We start from the raw sequence: 20,182 nt of genomic DNA, 5'->3' as shown, positions 1-20,182 counted from the left end.
TAACTACTTGATTATTTTATTCAATTACATTTTTTACTTTTGCTTTTATATATTTTACTAACCTTGCCACCAATTGCTAGATTATTTTAAACCTTAGGAATAAACCTTAGTCGTTTACCAAATACAAGTTTCTTCTCCTGTAGCAGAGTAAGACCACTTCCAGAAGGCCAAGTCAGTTAGGAAGCAAAAACACACCTCTGTCCCTTCCTTCGCTTATTCCCTTAATTATCCAATACCTAAAACTCCCTTCCTTCCTTTATAGCATTCTGTTCTAATTCACTCTTCTTGCAGTACATCTTAGCTAAAGTACCTCTCTCCCCTATGCACACAATTCCCACTTTGAACCCAATTCCCAAATATATTCTCTTTCAGTCTCACCCATGCTGAAGTCTCCTCTCACTGACCACACAACTCTTATTGTTGTAGGGAGCTACATTAACTCGAGTCAGTGGCAGCCCATTGTTATTGAAACAAAACTATTTCGGTTACATGCTTCAAAATTTCTGGATTGATTGAGATCGATTTCTGGAAACTCTCAAAACAAGCATTTCCCCTGTCTAAGTTCTCTTGTTTGGGGACAGATTGAATGGCTTTAATGCTCACTCTAAAGAAAATCAATATTTCCACTTTACTAGTCTTGAATATTTGATGGGTCTTTTTATCATCCATGTTTTACTTGGAATAATAAATATAATCTTAAACTCTTAAACAGTTTTAGTCTATCAACAGCAGAGGGTATGTAAAGTTATCACGTTCCAAATACTAACCTTTGAGATTTTTTGGGTGTTCTTGGCTGTCTGGTTCTTTTTTGCTTTTGTTCCTTGTTTTCATTATCTCTATCACCATCTTCCCCCTCTGCAGATATTCCTCTCTTTTTACCCCTTTTGCCTCCTTTTCCTTGTGTCTCTCCCTTAGGGACTTCCTCATTTGTCGCTTTTGGTGGACGCCCCCTTTTTGTCTTCTTTGGCGGACTATTCTGTTCATCTTCATTCTCTAAGAGATCTTCTTTCGGTCTTTTTTCTTCTGGCCATTGCTGTTCATCTGAATCAGAGGTGTGTGCAGCTCTTTTTCTCCCACGTTGGCCTGTTTTTGTAGATTTCACCTGATCCAGAAGTTCTACACTTGACCGATCCTCTTGATCTAACGAAATTGCAGAAGCTGCTTTCTTCCGCCCTCTTGGTTTATCAGTTTCTGACTATAAACAGCAATTGTTTATTTACAGGATTGTGAGGCAAGAGCAAAAAAACACAATTATAGCTACCGGCCTTAACACAAAGGACAAGGTTAACAAATCACTCATAGCAATTAATAGATATATTAATTTCTAAAATAGTTAATATGACTTTAATATGCTGAGCAGTCTGTACCAGGGTTTAAAAACATTTGACTAACAGCACAGTGGTTAGCACTGCTGCTTCACAGCTCCAGGGACCTGGGTTCGATTCCTGGCTCGGGTCACTGTCTGTGTGGAGTTTGCACATTCTCCTCGCGTCTGCGTGGGTTTCCTCTGGGTACTCCGGTTTCCTCCCACAGTCCAAAGATGTGCCATGCTAAGAAATTGCCCCTTAGTGTCCAGGGATGCGTAGGTTAGAGGGATTAGTGGGTAAATATGTAGGGATATGGGGGTAGGGCCTGGGTGAGATTGTGTTCGGTGCAGACTCGATGGGCTGAAGGGCCTCTTTCTGCACTGTAGGGTTCTATGATAAGTTCTATGAAATTATCCATATAAACCATTACAACAGCAGATTCCATTTGTATCACATTTCAGAATACTGTCATCCTGCAGGTTGTTATCATTGTTATTCTTTGAAAATCACTGGTCGGCACAGTGGTTAGCACTGCTGACTCATAGCACCAGAGACCCAAGATCAACTCCGGCCTTGGGTGACTGTACGGAGTTTTGAATATTCTCCCCGCGTCTGCATGGGTTTCCTCCAGACTTCTCCCACAGGCCAAAGATGTGCAGGTTAGGTTGACTGGCCATGATAAATTGTACCTTAACGTTCCTTAGTGTAGGTTAAGGGGATTAACGTGGTAAGGGGGATAGGATCTGGGTAAGATGCTCTGTTGGAGAGTCAGTGCAGACTCAATGGGCCGAATGGCTTCCTTCTGCACTGTGGGGATTCTGTGACTCTCTTTCTCTTTCATTGGTATTAGTCCAAGCTGTTAGAACGTAAACACATGATACCACAACACTTATCACTTTTAGAACTCAGGTTTGGATCAGATTCCTTAAACCTAGCCCAGCTAGAGGAAATTATAGTGTGATCAGACAAATGTAATAGGATAAAAGTGTGGCCTTAATGCGGCCCCACAGAATTCTATGCAGCAAATTAGAAGTGGAGCTACATGAACGATTTATACATCCACAAGCTTCCCTTGAGCACACTTAGAGATACATACCCTCAGATGGTCTGAGTCTTCCCTCTTATCCATTTTCTTGGCTGGTAGGGGTGGATTCTTCATTACTGTGATGTCTTCATTTTCACTGTGATCGATTTCAGAGCTATCGAGCCTTCGTTAAATGATTTAAAAATTGAGCATTCAAATATTGGCAACATGATCAATCCATTTTATTTGCTATTCCCTTGCACACAGATTCTCTTATCTTTCTCACCAACTCCTTTCTCAAAATAGGCACTTCATAACTTTCCTTACAAAAATGCACTCAACAGTGACATATGTTCTACCAGAAAATGCCCAGCTCATCATTAAAAAAGTGATGATAAGCTTGGAATTACTCAAACATCTATACTGCAAAATTAAATTGTGAAATACAATATTGAGAGACAGGTAGCAATTATGTATGTTATGCTATTATGGGAGTATAATTGCCAATAGGGGCAGCACAGTGGCATTGGTTAGCACCTCTGTATCAGCACCAGGGAACCAGGTTCGATTCCAGCCTTGGAGCTCTCATGTTCTGTGCGTCCGTGTGGGTTTCCTCCAGGTTCTCTGGTTTCCTCCCATGGTCAGAAGATGTGCAGGTTAGGTGGATTGGTCATGTTAAATTGCCCTTTAGTGTTTAAAGATGTGTGGATTAGCGGGGTAAATATATGGGCAGGGGAAGTACTAGGATGCTTTGTCAGAGGGTAGGTGCATATTCGATGAGTCATATGACCTCCTTCTGCACTGTAAGGATTCTAAGAACTAAGAATATTTATGCTAATTTGCCCATTGATTCTTCCAAACAGTCCCATTTTTCAGATTAAGTAACTGTTGCCCATTAAGATACATTATTTCCCATCATTATGCTGGTTATTTTAAAAGCATAAAACTGAACCTTTTCATTATCATTTGAATTATTTTTAGAAATATACAAAAAATAGTAAATGTCTATTTTGAGCCAGATATCTGAGATCACGTACCAACTGACTCAAGAATAGCTTCTTCCTTGCTGCCATCAGACTTTTGAAAGGACCTACCTCGCACTAAGTTGATCTTTCTCTACACCCTAGCTATGACTGTAACACTACATTCTGTACGGTTTGCTTTGTATAGCATGCAAGAAGCAATACTTTTCATGTATACTAATACGTAACAATAAGTCAGATCAAATTACTCACATCTGCTGGTTTTAAATAATAAAATAAAACTCCTTATGGCAATAATCACTCATAACTCAAAAGGCAAAATTAATGTTCTGCAATTGAACACTGAACATCACACCAATTACCCTGCTTATCTCTGTGAAAGAGAATGGTGAATGGCATGATATGGCACCCCGCATCAGTGTTTCTCCTGGAGTTTGTACAAAGTCTGATCAGTTCCTCTTCTTGAATCCACTTAGCCCCTTTAGCAGGAGTTACTGGGTGACAATCAGAAATAGGAACCTTAGATAATACGCCTCTTCTCAAGAGCCGGAGAGGACCACGGGCCTTTCCTAATCTGTGTAGTTGATTATTCATGACACACGTGATGCACTGACTCAGTCATTGCTCAGTGTGCCATTTTGACCAAATATGCAATAGTTGCATTCAAAGTTTATTGTATGCAAACAGGGAGCATTCCACTACGTGCTTTACACTTTAATTAATTTCTATTGCAGCTTCTTTAACCTGTTCATAGAATATGGATTTTCAAATTATTGTTCTCCTAAAATATGCTGTATTTGAGATGGAGTACCATACATGTTTCAGTTTTTAAGTACACAGCATTGAAATCTCTCATCCAAAAGTGGGGGTCTGCAATAACTGATTATAGAGTATACTGAAAATTAATCTCTCCTCCACACAAATACTTTACTGCTGAAATTTGACAGTCGTCCCAAAAAGACCAAGTGCTCAGCTTAGAACAGTGAACTTTAATATATTCCCTTGGTAACAGTCCATTTATTTTTAGACTGGTGAATATTACTATTGCTTACAATGGAATTCATACTCAGCCATATTTTGTACCTTCCTTTGCTTCTTCCAGGTGAACTGGGATTAGAGTTGCTGCTGGCATTACTCATAGTCTCCATTCGTGATGACTTGGTCTGTGCCTGCTTTCCTGCTGATGACAGAGGCTTATTTACTGCACCGAGAACGTTAGTTGCCTTGGGCTGTGTGGAATAAAAATCCATTAAAATTATATTTTGAGGCAACAGTTAACAGTTAAATGGTGAATTATAAAACAGCAAAAGTTTTGGATTTCTAGGCTTAATTAGTACACTTATTACAATCAACACTGATTAAAATGGAATGCAAACTTCATCTTAATAAAAGTAATTTAAAAACTGCATTAATGCACTATAAAAATGGTCATTTCTAGCAAATAATCTTTGAAAAGTTTAAGTAAATAAAGTGGGAAATCAATTTAAGACAATATAATGACAATAGTTTTTGTATTGTGCAGAGTAAACATGAATGAAGATGTCCTCAAGAAAATGAAGATTTGTTATGAAGGCATGTAACTGAAGTTTACAAACGCATTAGAATCAGGAAATAAGCAATACCTTGCCAGGTGTGAAAAAGGCTTTCATTTCTGAAGGTAGATAATTTTTGCTATTGTTGAAGTTCTGAAAAGTGAATAAAAATTGAGAAAGCTTTTATTTTAACAGACATCATAGGACGTTGCACATTGGAAACAAGATTGCAATTTCCATCTTAAAATCAGTATCCATATGAGACTACCATATGCTGCTCCACAAAAGTTCCAAAAACTGAGATGAGTTTCATTTCTGAACAGTCAAATAGATTTCACCCTTTGATGAACGTAAACGACACGTGTGCAGTAACAATGTGATAAGCTAAGCTACGGACAAATGTAATACTGACTTCCCCTAACAAAGCTGATATAGTTGCTAGAAGCAGAAAGAAATAAATGCTGGTCAGAGTTTTTCTACTTATCACTTTTTCCCAAATCAATTTTAGCCAGTTGCATTTCATTTTACTTACAAAGCTGACAGTTCAGGTGACAACACTGCAGAGCAAAAGTGACTATGTACCCATTTCCGTATTATTCTCCTATCCTCTCATTTTTGTTTTGGAACATCCCCATGCTGCTGATAAACCTCCAAACTATAATCCCAACTTTACCAATATGCAGCCAGATCTTTAATTTCAAATCATTAGAAGGATTAAACTAAATTAGAAAGAGGTCTACACTTTACTGAATATTCTAGCAGGTCTTATGCAGGGTGGTTGGGGTGTGGAATGCACTGCCTGCTGTGATAGCGGAGTCAGACACTTTAGGAAATTTCAAACGGTTATTGAATAGGCACATGGGGCACACCCGAATGATAGGGAGTGGGATAGCTTGATCTTAGGTTTGGACATAGCTCGGCACAACAGAGGATCAAAGGTCTGTACTGTCCTATGTTCTATATAGTCAATTAAAGCAGTTCTCATTCCACACATTTGATTTTCATTACCAAAATCTTGTTAAAATTCCACTTTTTTTTGCTTGCCCTTAATGCTCAAAGGATAAAGATTAGAAACTGATGTTAGGTAGTAATCTGATATTCCTCTGTGTAAGAGACAATTGAAAGAGTAAAATTTTATAGCATGACAAAGTGTCATCTGGGCAATTGCACCTGGACTAGAACAGTTAACTCTCGAGTCCAATGCCACATACCTTCAATTTTTCTCATTCAAATATTTGTGGCACTTTCGAAAGTTGCATGATGCAATCTAAATCCACTGTAATTTCTGGTGAGGAATTCTATGTCCTAACACCACTCTTTATAAATATTTGAGCAAAAAGAAATAAGCAATTGCTACTGTTGTGGTTTGAAATGCACATGCACTTCTTTTGAAAATTAACAATATCAATCTCAACATGGTTTCTGTATCAACCTTCCGTTTTGTTTAGAATGCATTGAGATAACTCCTCCAGAATTGTTCATAAGAAATTGCTGGACAGATCATTTGGGTCAGCTACCTCCCCTCACTTCCCTGACAATGCAGAGCCAGAGTTTACTGTGATAAAAAGGAACCAGGTTATAATTGAGACTCCAGGATGTAGTGGGATTGTCATTGTGACATTACAAGATATTCATAAACCCACAGTAACAGTTGTGATTGGAGAGGAGGTGGAGTGGCATAGTCTCAATAGAAGAAAAATCCAGAAATTTGGAAGCCAAATTAGAGGACAGATCCAGAATTCACTGGTCAAAACAAAAACCAGCATGGTCAGGGTATGGGCAGTGGCCCCATATAACATTAATCTTGTAGATATTTAGGACCAATATGCATCCACTATGAGAAGAAATATGTATTTTAATACTGCAAGAGGAGATCTGAGAAGGAAGGATAAAGGATGGCAGTAGATAATCAAGATAAGAGTTGCTCAAACAAACTCTCCCGGCACAGCCATAAAGAGCTGCCCATGCATAACGATGATCCAATCATGGCTGATTCATGCCTCCACAAACAACGTAGAGTTGCAAATGCACAAATTTGCTGCTGGCATAGCACATGCCAAAATCCACATTACCAAGAATACTTACTCTATAATATGCCCCCCACCTCACCATTTGCCGATTTTGTTCTTTCATGGCTGAAACACTAATTTTGTAGCTGCTCCCCGCCCCCCCCCCCCCCCACCCCGCCCCAACCATAATCAAAAGGCTTCATGGGCAGATTTTTATCCACTGCAGGCAGGTGAGCCAGTAAAATTTGATGGATGTCTGCTTCCCCACCTTGCCATTTGCCTCAACCTGGTTGCAACTTAACAAGTGGCTGGCGAAGTCACAAAAACAGTAGTCATATCCAACCCAAAATGTTAACTCTGTTGAAACAGAGTCTCCACAGTGGTGAATAAGGTCATTCAACCCATTAAGTTTGCAGTGGCTCTCCAACAGAGCATCTTATCCAGGCTTATCCTCTGCCCTATGCCTGTAACCCCTTACACATATCCTGTAAATTCCCCTAAACGGCACATTCTAGGTCACCAAGGGTTAATTTATCATGGCCAATCTACCTAACAAGCACATCTTTGGACTGTGGGAGGAATGATGTGGAGATGCCAGCATTGGACTGGGGTAAACACAGTAAGGAGTCTCAACACCAAGTTAAAGTCCAACCAATTTATTTGATAGTAAACCCACAAGCTTTCAGGATTTGCCCCTTCGTCAGGTGAGAACGTCCATTCACCTGATGAAGGGACAAATCCCAAAAGCTTGTGGGTTTACTATCAAGTAAACTGGTTGGACTTTAACCTGGTGTTGTGAGACTTCTTACTGTGGGAGGAAACCAGAGCACCCAGAGGAAATTCACGCAGACACACAACTTGCAAACTCCACACAGTCACCCAAGGCTGGAATCAAACTGGGGTCCCTGGACCTGTGAGGCACCACTGTGCCACCATGCCACTTTTCACAAATGCTGCCATGCCTGCTGAGTAGCACCTGAGCGAGAGCCAGTGCAGACTTAATGGGTTGAATGGCCTCATTCACAACTTTCATAATCCAACATTTGGTGTCGTTTACAAAATAGAACATAGAACATTACAGCGCAGAACAGGCCCTTCGGCCCACGATGTTGCGCCGACCAGTTACAAAAACAAATGACCCACTAGCCTATACCAATCCCTTTTCGTCCATAATCCTATCCACAGATCTCTTAAACGCCCCCAAACTAGGCGCATTTACAACTGCAACAGGCAGGGCATTCCAATCCCTCACCACCCGCTGGGTAAAGAACCTACCGCTGACATCCGTCCTGTAGCTACCCCCCCTTAATTTAAAGCCATGCCCCCTCGTGCTAGCTTTCTCCATCCGAGGAAAAAGGCTATTACTATCCACCCTATCTAAACCTCTAATCATCTTATATGTTTCAATAAGATCCCCTCTTAGCCGCCTTCTTTCCAACGAAAACAACCCTAAATCCCTCAGTCTCTCCTCATAGGACCTCCCCACCATACCAGGCAACATCCTGGTAAACCTCCTCTGCACCCTCTCCAAAGCCTCCACATCCTTCTTGTAATGTGGGGACCAGAACTGCACACAGTACTCCAAGTGCGGCCGCACCAGAGTAGTGTACAGTTGCAACATGACGCTGCGACTCCTAAATTCAATCCCCCTACCAATAAATGCCAAGACACCGTACGCCTTCTTAACAACCTTATCTACTTGATTCCCAACTTTCAGGGATCTATGTACACATACACCTAGATCCCTCTGTTCATCCACACTATTCAAAGTCCTCCCGTTAGCCCTAGACTCGACACATCTGTTGCTCCTACCAAAGTGAATTACCTCACACTTCTCCGCATTAAATTCCATCCGCCACCTCTCGGCCCAGCTCTGCAACCTATCTAAGTCTCCCTGCAGACTATGACACCCTTCCTCACAATCTACCACACCTCCGACTTTGGTGTCATCAGCAAATTTACTAATCCACCCAACTATACCCTCATCCAGATCATTAATAAAGATTACAAACAACAGTGGCCCCAAAACAGATCCCTGAGGCACACCACTCGTAACCGAACTCCATGATGAATATTTACCATCAACCACCACCCTCTGTCTCCTATCTGATAGCCAATTCCTGATCCAACTTCTTAGATTACCCACAATCCCATACATCTGCATTTTCTGCAGAAGCCTACCATGGTGAACCTTATCGAACGCCTTACTAAAATCCATATATACCACATCAACTGCCTTGCCCCCATCCACCTCTTTGGTCACCTTCTCAAAAAACTCAATAAGGTTAGTAAGGCACGACCTACCCGCTACAAAACCATGCTATTTCTAATCAATTCATTACACTCCAAATAACTATAAATCCTATCCCTAATAATTTTTTCTAAAACCTTGCCCACAACAGAAGTAAGACTCACCGGTCTATAATTCCCAGCAAATAGAAAGAAAGGCAGGCTCAGATGAATTCTATTCAATTGACATGAATGATACATTTTCATACATTAGATCTAGAACAATACTGCTATGAGACACGTGAATACTTAATATGTACTTAATTGTTCATACCAAAATGCAATTAGAAATATATACTTGGTAACAGTACACACCTTATCAGGATGAGTGAAGTATTTAGCAGGAAGCACTGGGTCCTTTGGAGATTCCAGGCTGTACGTAGTACTTTTAGAGATGATAATGTTCATTGCAACATCACAAACTGTATACAATTTCTAAAAAGAAACAAAAATCGAAGTTTTGCAAATTAATTCTGGAAAAAAACTGTTAAAGATCTGTGAAAGACACATTTAAGTATCACTTGGCTGTATAATTAAATTTTTACTGATGCTGTCTGAAACAAAGCAGAAATTGCAATTACAGCGACACCTAGACACTGCAGGAATATAAAAAGGTGGTCTTATTTTTCTTAGCACAGAGAACAACCGAGGGCGTAGAAAAGTAATTGGAATAAGGATTAGAGAAGTTGAGGAGAAATTTCTTCACTGGTGGGAATTTGGACCTTGTCTGAAAGTGATAGAGGGGAAAGCACATTATATTTAAATAGTGCTTCAATGTTCCTGGAAGAGCTGTACCCAACAATGCTCCTGACCAAAAACTGCACAGTGGGATCAGCCTCGGTAACTACTTTTCAGCCAGCACTGGAACAAAAAGGCCTCTTCCTTGTAAATTTCCATGATTCTATGAATGAGTTTATTTCTACATCCTTAAAGACTTGAATACCAGATTCAAATAACATGCCATCATTCACTAGAGAATCTGAAAAGTGCAAGCTGCAATATATCCCAATTACTCACAAAATTTAAAGACAAACCTCATTCATCTTTGGATCATCTGGACCTTGGACATCTTTTGTCTGTTTTATGTTTTCTACCATTTTTCTGATAAAAGCATGACTGTTGTTTTCATTTTTAACCATCAGTATTTCAAGCATAAACCATAAACATCTGAAGGACATGAATAAAAATTGAGAAATTGAGTTATTACTTAGGGATTCAATTGCCCAAATAGGATGTACAGTTTCCAACGTTAGCTTACAATGAAAACTGACAGGTGTACTTTACAGAACATTTGATGAACTGTCAGCAATACTAAAGCAGCATCAAAAAGTTCTACTATAGAACTTTTAAAGTCATCATAACCAACATGCAAGAGTTTTGTTCTGGAGTCAGAAGAGATTCTATTAGATGCTTGCACAAATCAATGATTATCTTTCAGAACATTTCTACAACATGACCATCATGTTACAAAAACCACGACTGGTGGCTTGCAATTTGCAACTCTCATTTACTCCACTCAAATCTCCTCAATTTAAATTAAACCCTCTTAAGAGGAATACTACTTTACAACAGTTACTACAGCTCAAAAGATAATTAACTGTGTTAGGGACCAGAGCAGAAACTCCAAGGTGTATTATGAAGTTAGCTTAGACCCCAACTTTTTTTGATTTTGGCATTATGGTGGACGCTAGGTGTTTTACTCCAGAAATGACTGGCTAAATGTGAAAAACATTTAGTTTTTAAACTGGGTTCTAGAAAGACACCATAATAAATGAGCTTCGTGAACAAACAGCTCACTTATTTCATATGAAATTCCCCCATGGGAGATGTGGCTCAAGAAAACATCCCATTTTTTAAACCAGGAAAGGGAAGTCTGTCCGGTCACTCACAATGTCAATTTTTATTAGTTTTCAAGAATCTGCTTTAAAATTCCAATTGGTTTTCTCTAACTGCCAGAATAGAACTGCTTGTTATGTCTTACTAACAGAGATAATATTTAAAATACTCAATTGATTGTTAAACCTTGAGGAAAGCACGGTGACAGTGGTTAGCGCTGCTGCTTCAGTGCCAGGGACCCAGGTTCAATTCTGGACTCAGGTCACTGCGCAAACTCCACACGCATACACACATTCTCCCCATGTCTGCTTGGGTTTCCTCCAGGTGCTCCAGTTTCCTCCCACACTCCAAAAAATGTGCAGGGGTTAAGTTGATTGGCCATGCTAAATTGACCTTCGTATCAGAGGATTAGCAGAGTAAATATGTGGGGTTATGGGAATAGGGCCTGAGTGGGATTGTGGTCAGTGCAGACTCAATGGGCCAAATGGCCTCCTTCTGCACTGTAGGGAGGCTATGATTCTAAATAAAGGTGAAATGTAAAATGCATAACTACTTCTGTCTATAATCAAGGAGAATTCAAAAGATAAGGATACTCCATAACTAACATAATATTGTTAGAAGTAAATGCTGCATGCTGCTTGTACATTTTACTGAGGCGTGACAAAGTAAGGAAACACACAATAGATGGGAAGAGTGGAGGAGGGTCGGAAGAAAGTACTAGCTAGACATTAGCAAGAAAACTGAAGAAATTTGGGTATTAAGGCAAATATTTTATAAAATAAATATTTTATAAAAATAAATATTTTATAGAATGATATACACAAGAATAAGTAAGAGATATTCTGTATAATTGCAATTTTAAATTTTTTTGTAAACATTAACAACAGTATAGTTAGATAGCACACTTACTCTTTAATATCTTTCAGTTGCTCAATATCCTGCACTTTTACGTAATCTGGATCATGTGCAAGCAGATGAATTGTGTATGGAACAACATATTCAGGCAGCAACGACAACAATTTTTCTGCAGTCACACATCAAGAAAAAAAAAAGCTGGTCATTGGTTTCCAAATGAAATATTTAAAGAAAAAACAGATGAAAATTCTCCTAATTATATCAGTAAAGGGTGCAAAAGGCAACAAAAAAAAGTCAATGATTTCTCTCTTCTACAATCAAAATTTAAATTCAATAGATCTCAAGATTTCTTCCCCCTCTCACATGCCAAATGCTTTCATTTGCTCTTCAAAGCAACACCTCAATCTTGTTTATACTTACCACCAACATTCAGATCATAATATGAACTCCAGTTAAAACAGTCTTGCCATTATTAAATCTCAAACCTATTTTCGTGCGTGCTTAAGTTTTTTCTTTAAATTACAAGACAAAATTTCAAAACTATAAAGCTTACAAAAATGAAAAAAAGTGTCTTAAGCGTATAGATGGTTACACAATAATACAAGTGGTTAACTTTCCAAATAGTGACTTTTATACAGCAAAAATAAAGTTTATTTACTAGTCACAAATAAAGTTTACATGAACACTGCAATGAAGTTACCGTGAAAATTCCCTAGTCACCACACCCGGGCACCTGTTTGGTCAATGCACCTAAGCAGCACATCTTTCAGACTATGGGAGGAAACTGGAGCACCTCCCAGAGGAAACCCACGCAGACACATGAATGTGCAAATTTCACACAGTGACCCAAGCCTGGAATCAAACCCGGGTCCCTGGCACTGTGAGGCAGTGCCAACCACTGTGCCACCTACAGCTAGCAGCTAGGCTGTTAAGGGAAAGTGCAGGGTATAAGTTACGTGCTCAGTAAAAGGGAGAAGTAGGGAAAAAAAGGTTAATCTTATTTGATCATTCATCATTTTATTTTGAGAAAGAATTGAATGTAGTTGGGGAAAAACCCATGAAAACGTCAGAAAATTTTACATCATTTCATATACTTTTGGTACTATTTTCTATATCCCAAATATCAAATTTATACCATTATTGGAGGGCAATATTTTCAAACAGGGTGAAAAACTACCTAGGAAAGGGCCAGGTAAGAAAATTTTCCCACGTGTTCAACATATATTGATATACAAAAAAAGCAACACTCACAGGACCAGCCCATATTGTAAGCTAAATGGGAATCCATTTATGAAGTAAGCAAAAATAGGCAAAACTTAAATTAACCTCAGAAAATTCACATGAGTAGGTGAACTCTAAAGCTACTGCAATGCTGGAGCATTTGTGGTGGGAACAGTACAAGTAAACACATTTGTTCGTGGTGCCCAAAAATCTTTGATCTAAGCAGCTGGCTTTTCTCCACTGTGTTCCCAGCAGGAGAACTCCCTCACCCAGTTAATTCCTATCAAAGTATTGTGAAAATAGTATGTTGAAAAATGGTTCTTCCAGAGGTTGAATGAGGAGAGGTTGTTCAATATCTGCTCCCCATTTTTAATCCCACACCAGCAGTTTGTTGGCACACTTCAAATCACCTGGAGAACATGCCACCCTACTCTGCCTCAAAAGAGCAACAGATAAAAATTTGGGGGACAGTGACATGACGAGAGGTAGCATGCAACACTGCACTGTCACTACCTGGCTATCCAGAATTTGAGTCATCAAACAAAGCTCATTAACACAAGGTGCCATATATACTGTACAGTACTATTCAATGTGTCGTAAATAAGAAAAAAGTGATATTTTTGAAATATCTGAAGTTGAATAGTCATGAAATTCCCTTTTTTTAAAATGGAGAGGGGTATGTGCATTATCAAGGCTTTATTTAGTTTTGCTTCAGTAAGGCTTTTATTAACACACAAGCTAAATTTTCACTTTTAGTTCACATTCTTGATCAGCTTCCATGTTTTTTTTCCAGTTCTTACGCAGCTCAACTCTAATTAACAGCTTTGCCAATTAACTTTTACACCATTCGAGTGGGATGCTTTATACGAAAAAAGAGAAAATTCAGTGAATACACAGGTTAAAAAAAAACTGGATTATATACACATCTGCAAGATTGTAAATGAGTTCAACTACAGCAAAAAAAATGCCATGTACTCTCTCAAAGAAATAGAGTAAAATGAAAATTTTCTTGAACCGCATTAGGTCATTATCTTTTCTAAAATTTGGCAATACCTACCACTCACAGCTGCGTGTTGCTTCAAATATTCCCTCCTGATATTGATATTTTTCACTAAGCATTGCCTAGCATGGGCTCGCCTTTCTTTTGCCGGGTCCTTTGCACACAGTGAAAAAATTGCCATGTACTCTAGTGGTAGTCGTAGTTTGGCAAGTCCTTTGTTGAGCTTCTGTGCAAATATCTGCCTCACTTGATAACATTCATCCTGTAAATGAACAGCTTAACAGTTATTTTCTCGTGCCAATATAGATAAAAAAGAGAAATCAAATACTTAAAATCGGACATAGCAAAACATGTGCAGTGTTTTATTCTTTATTGATGAACAGTTGTACGTGAGCCACAGGCTCCCATGTGCTTCTGTATTTGAAGGATTGATTGGAAATCTCCCAGTTTAGATATCATAAACACAGATTGGCTAATGCATAAACCAAGTGTCAGATAAATAACATTCCATTGTTCGACTAGCAGCCTTTGATGCATGCTTCAGATTACCACTTCCTTTCCCAAAAACGTTTTTTTTTGTTCTAATTACTAATGACTGCAACTAGTGACTGATTTAGTCTGTTTCAGATACCAAGGGCTGGATTTTATAGGGTGTCATTTTCCCCACACTAGTTAATGTCATGTGTTGCATTCAATTAATCATGTTGCATTTACGTGCTTCACAACCTCCAATCATCCTATTCTGCTTTACAGCCACTGAAGTACTTCAACAGTTTTGTCAATATTAAAAAGTCAGACATGTAGCAGACTACTTTCACAAAAGTGAAATCTTGCAAAAAATGTGTTTTTTTTGTTAAACAGAGTGGTAAGTATCCCAGAGTTCAGGTGCACGATATGCCTTGCACACAATCGCAAATATGCTCTAAACAAACGTAAAGAACTAAACAGTCAGAAACAAACCATTCACTAACCACACTAGAATGCCTTATGACAAACAGTACATAAATAGAAGAGAAACACAAAAGAAAGATAGGAAGGCTTATTTTCAAGATCATCAAGTTACAACCTCAATTCATTTTCAAAACTATAAATTCTGTGCAGTTTATTTTTCTGATTGAACTAACCATATTGACAGCAATTTAATTCTTTACATCTGGAAGCCAAAAAGAAAAAGATGCCCAGCCCACAGAAAAAAATGGAAATTACATTTCAAGACGGATAAAGCCACTTACATTCATTACCAGTGCACATAACTGAAACTGTTCTAGTGTAATGATTTCATAGTAACAGGGCTCCTGTGCTAACTTCAAAACAGCACAGCCAGCTGCCAAGCGCAGACGTGACATATCAGGTTTGCTGCAAAAGAACACATAGGGAAACAGACAAGTTATTTGGGAGGTCAACTATACTTTGACCTCACGTGGATAACAACCCTACTTAACTTCAACTCAGATTAAAATGACAAAACCTGACTGATGATTTACACAATCTTGTTACTTCTATGACCAAAAGTATTTTAATTAACTTGATATTTTTGTGCAAAACATCAGCTTATTTTAGCTCACTCACATTTCTCATTAATAATAAAAAAAATCCATTGTTCAGTAAACACTAGAATAATACACGTGAATTCCTAGCAACGCACCACAGCAAAATGTTACTGTGATTGCTAAAAATCAAATAACTGAAAAGCTCCAAATGCTCAATTTCTTAAACTGGCATTTCAAACTAAATTGCAGCCACGAATTTAAATTAGAAAGTTTAGACATGCTAACATTAAACAACGTAGGTAAGGATAAAAACCTGAATCAGCCTATTTAAAAAAGACTTCTCAGCACTCTGTCATAATAGCCTGCCATAAAGATGGAACAATCACAGGCATGTCAGATGCAGTTAGGTGAGTGCACAGCAGCTATGAGCTAGACTGGAACCAAGCCAGGACTAAATGGCACAAGTCTCCATTCTCCATCCAATAAGTGCTCCAAATGAAATTTGGGCAGTGTTATTTCAGTTTCTAGTCAGCATGACAGAATAATATAGCACTGAATTTCAATAAATTAGCCAGTTCACCCAAGTAATAGCTTTCTAATGTGGGAGCCCAGAGTTTCCTTTTTGGGATCCTTTGCAACTTTTAGGGTGAATTCACAAAAAAAATTACAGAATGTGTTATAGCACAGAAGGAAGCCATTTGGCTTGCTGTGCCTCTTTTTCAGATAATATCAAAGTCTCTCTTGAAAGCACCGATTTGAACCACTTCACCATGCTCTCCGGCACCACAACCCAAATCCTAATCGACAATCATTCATTCTCATATACAACTGGATACTCCTGCTCTTGCATCCCCCTTTAGAAATGTTTCTTTTAGTTTATATTGTATTGCATTATTTGTACTAAAATGAATCACTTCACATTTCTTTACATTAAATTTAATTGCCACTCATCTGCCCTTCCACCATCGTCCTCACAGTTCACCATATTTTCAAGTTTTGTACTGTTTGTAAATTTTGAACACGTGCTGTACACTCTGACTTGAATTTATGCCATAAAAATCAATTTGAAGAAACGAAAAAGAAAATTGGGCAAATCAGAGGAAAGACTTCTTGAAAGAAGTTCTGTTTAAGGAGTTTACATTGTAAAATTAGAAAGATACAGTGTTAAGTGGGTTTAATTTTGTGTTTCTGTGTAATGAAGGGTAAACCCATAATTAGATTCATGTTGGATAAAGCGCTCGTACATGTGGGGGTTTTGATTTTAATTCAAATTATGTTTCTATTGCGCTTAGAGGGGTTACGGCATGAAAAGTGAATAAATGCTGTAGAAGTAACCAAGTGTTTCTTTATCTCTTTCTGGGGGCACGGGGGAGAGATTTCCTTTGTTCTTAGTTTAACTAAAAGTCAGGGCAGTTGGTTTAGAAGGTGGGAGAGGAAATAGCTCTCAGCTTTGCTAAAGAAAACCTTATCAATGCAGTAATGGTTAAGAAAACAAGTGTAGAGAACTAAAGTCCAGTTAATCAAGAAAACTAAAAGAAATGAAGAGAAGTTTCCAAGGAAGCTGAGATTAAAGGAACAGAGGAGCAGTCAGTATAGATAAGCAGATCCAAGACGACAGAGAAACCAGAAAGATACCTGAAATGATGTTTAGGTTTAGGAGACATTATTTGAAATAATCATGACATTTAGTGGCTGGATCTTGGTGTTTGTCTAAGAGCCTTGCAGACAAAAGAAAGCCTGAAGAAGGTGGTGTAAAACTAGAGAGCAAACTTTAATGAGAGCTGTTGAGTGAAAGCATTGCTTAAAAGCAGATTTGAAAGTGTGTCTTTTTGAAAGTGGAATTTGAAATAACTCATGTGGAAACCAGAGTTCAATGGAACAAGGTGGCTCACGGTACAAGAATCACCTGTGGGGGGGAAATCCATTCATGTTCAAAGGGGAGTATATTTGACAACAGCCAGCCTGTCTGTTTAAAAGGGGCTGTGTGTTGCTCAGACCATTGCAGCATAAGATATATCTGCAACCCATGTTTACCTTAAAATGTGTACATTTGTGAAGCTAAGGAGGTAGCAGAGGAGTATTGTATCATAATTAAACTTCTTGGGTGGATTTCTCCCAAAGAAAATCCAAGTGTTGAATTTGTGGGAAAACTGGAGTAATTCACGCCATTTTTCTCAGCAGGAGTTCACTTTAGAATCGCTCACATTCCATGTAACGCAGAGGCTATCAGCATGAACATCATTAGATTTCAGGGGACGGGGCCTATTCCTGCTGGAGGGGCTCAAATCAGCTGGCCTCTACACATGCATGGTGGCCCCAATCTGTCAGCCTCTCGTTTGCTGGCCAGCCTGGGACACCCGCCATGCTGCCCCCCAACCATTCCTGTGCCAGCCAGCCCCAATACCACCCCCTCCCTCCCAGTAATCCGTCGTAGGAACTCTATGCATCACCCTCACATGATTCTCCCAGCCTGCTGCGCGAGGAAATTAGTGCAGCACAATGGGAGAATCGTCCTCTTCATGTTTAATAAACGTCCTTTAAAACTAATTAGCATTCCTGTGACTATGTTCCTCCACATTTTCTTAAAAGTGGAATAGAAAAGGTCTTTCTGAGCCAGTGTTCCATTCTGGGATATTACATCCACTTGTATCAACTGAGATCAAAACATCCGTAATAAAACACAAGAATTACATTCTTTCTCAATGTGCTGAATCATAATGAAATAGGAAGAGTAGGGAATTCGGCTCCTTAGGCATGCCCTGCTATTCAATAAAATCAAGCTTGATCAGATAGTGGCTTCAAAGCCACTTACCTGACTGCTCCCCACTTTCCTTACTCCATGGGGCAACATGGCAGCACAGTGGTTAGCACTGCTGCTTCCAGCACCAAGGACCAGGATTCAATTCCTGGCTTGGGTCACTGTGTAGAGTTTGCACATTCTCCCTGTGTCTGTGTCTGCATGGGTTTCCTCCAGGTATTCTGGTTTCCTCCCACATTCTGAAAGACATACTGGTTAGGTACATTGACCTGTACAGATGCCCAACTGTGGCGACTAGGGGAATTTCACAATAACTTCACTGCAGTGTTAAATGTAAGCCTAACTTGTGACGAAAAAGAAAATTTTATTTTCATCTTTCTTAACCTGCAATTCCCTTAAAGATCAAAAATCAACCTAACTCAGCTTCTACTCTCTCTAGAGAAGTGAATTCCAAAGATTAATGACCCTCATCTTCATTCAAAAAGGGAGGCCCATTATTTTTAAACAATGCATCCTTGTTCGAGATTCCACCATGAGCATTCACTTAATAAAAATCCCCTCAGAATCTTGTTTTAATAAGATCATCTCTCATCCCTCTAAAAGCCAATGAGCATAGGCCCAACTTTTCCTCATAAGACAACCACCCATCTGAGGAATCAACCTCGTGAATTTTCCCAGTACTACCTTTCACGCAAGTTTATCTCTCCTAAACTCATTCATCTGTGTGGGTGTTCTGCCCAAAGATTGCCTGCTGATGCTTCATCTTGAGCCATTTCCTTGCCCAATTTATTCCTGTGGTGATTCATCATTGCCTTCCACTCTCAGGTAGAGGACGAGGAGACAAGTCCAAGGCTTACCTCAATAGGAACACGAATCAAATCCATGTGTTAGCATTATTCTGCATCATACACTCTCCACCCAGCCCAGAGCTAACCAAACTCTTCCTTCTTAGGAAGGCAAAAACTGTACGCAACAGTCTTGGTGTGGTCTTACCTGTACAATTGTAGCTAAACTTTCCGACTTTTATAGTCCAGCCCTCTTGCAATAAATGTCAACACTGCATTTGCCTTCCGAATTACTTGGTGTACCTGCGTGCTATTTTTCATAATTCGTATACAAGGACACCCAGATCCCTCTGCACTACATTTAAATAGTATCCTGCTTTTCTATTCCTTCTGTCAAAATGGACCACCTCACATTTTCTCACTTTATATTCCATTTGCCAAATATTTTTGCCTATACAATTAATATACAAAACAGCTAATCAAAAAACACATACATTAACCGATTACTACACACCTAATTTTGCCCTGTTCTGTCAAGTCACCATCACTATGTAGTATTGCAGTCAGCAGTCTCAAGGTGGAGGTTCCTGATTTGTTAACATTGGTTCTCATTCCCATCAGCCACCGCACCATCATCTTCATGGCCTGTATCTGTAAAATAAATAGATCAAACATGAAACATTTAAAAAGTGATCTCAATTAGTGAGTTTGTATTTTTTAAAAGCTTATTTATTAGTGTCACAAGTAGACTTACATTAACACTGCAATGAAGTTAGTGTGAAAATCCCCTAGCCCCCACACTCCAGCGTCTGCTCTGATACACTGAGGGAGAATTTAGCATGGTTAATGCACCTAACCAGCAAGTCTTTTGGAATGTGGGAGGAAATCCACGCAAACGTGCATACTCTGCACAGACAGTGACCCAAGCTGGGAATCGAACCCAGGTCCCAGGTGCTGTGAGGCAGCAGTACTAACCACTGCGCCACTGTGCTGCCCTGTAGGTCTTTATCCAAAACTGACAACATCAAATTGAATATTCAAACAATAGCAAATTAACTAATATTTGTTAAATAATATTTCCACACAACCCGCC

At 39.1% G+C, this 20,182-nt stretch overlaps 1 protein-coding gene across 3 annotated transcripts in view; it reads right to left on the bottom strand.

Moving 5' to 3' along the window:
* The window catches only part of pds5b (PDS5 cohesin associated factor B), a 193,336-nt gene that overhangs the window by 10,923 nt on the left and 162,231 nt on the right, over window positions 1–20,182 (bottom strand). For all 3 annotated transcript variants that reach the window (XM_080197450.1, XM_080197451.1, XM_080197452.1), the window contains 10 exons: window positions 19,604–19,740; window positions 15,289–15,412; window positions 14,114–14,318; window positions 11,890–12,004; window positions 10,179–10,311; window positions 9,460–9,579; window positions 4,937–4,999; window positions 4,398–4,543; window positions 2,404–2,515; window positions 768–1,195 (listed from right to left, as the gene is read on the bottom strand). In XM_080197450.1, coding sequence (XP_080053576.1) covers window positions 768–1,195; window positions 2,404–2,515; window positions 4,398–4,543; window positions 4,937–4,999; window positions 9,460–9,579; window positions 10,179–10,311; window positions 11,890–12,004; window positions 14,114–14,318; window positions 15,289–15,412; window positions 19,604–19,740 — 1,583 coding nt within the window. The remainder of the gene's footprint in view (window positions 1–767; window positions 1,196–2,403; window positions 2,516–4,397; window positions 4,544–4,936; window positions 5,000–9,459; window positions 9,580–10,178; window positions 10,312–11,889; window positions 12,005–14,113; window positions 14,319–15,288; window positions 15,413–19,603; window positions 19,741–20,182) is intronic.

This window comes from Carcharhinus amblyrhynchos, chromosome 10, assembly GCF_965287045.1.
Source record: "Carcharhinus amblyrhynchos chromosome 10, sCarAmb.v2.hapA, whole genome shotgun sequence".
NCBI lineage: Eukaryota > Metazoa > Chordata > Chondrichthyes > Carcharhiniformes > Carcharhinidae > Carcharhinus > Carcharhinus amblyrhynchos.
The sequence above is the reverse complement of the archived record's forward strand: the minus strand, read 5'-3'. Positions and strand labels throughout refer to the sequence as shown.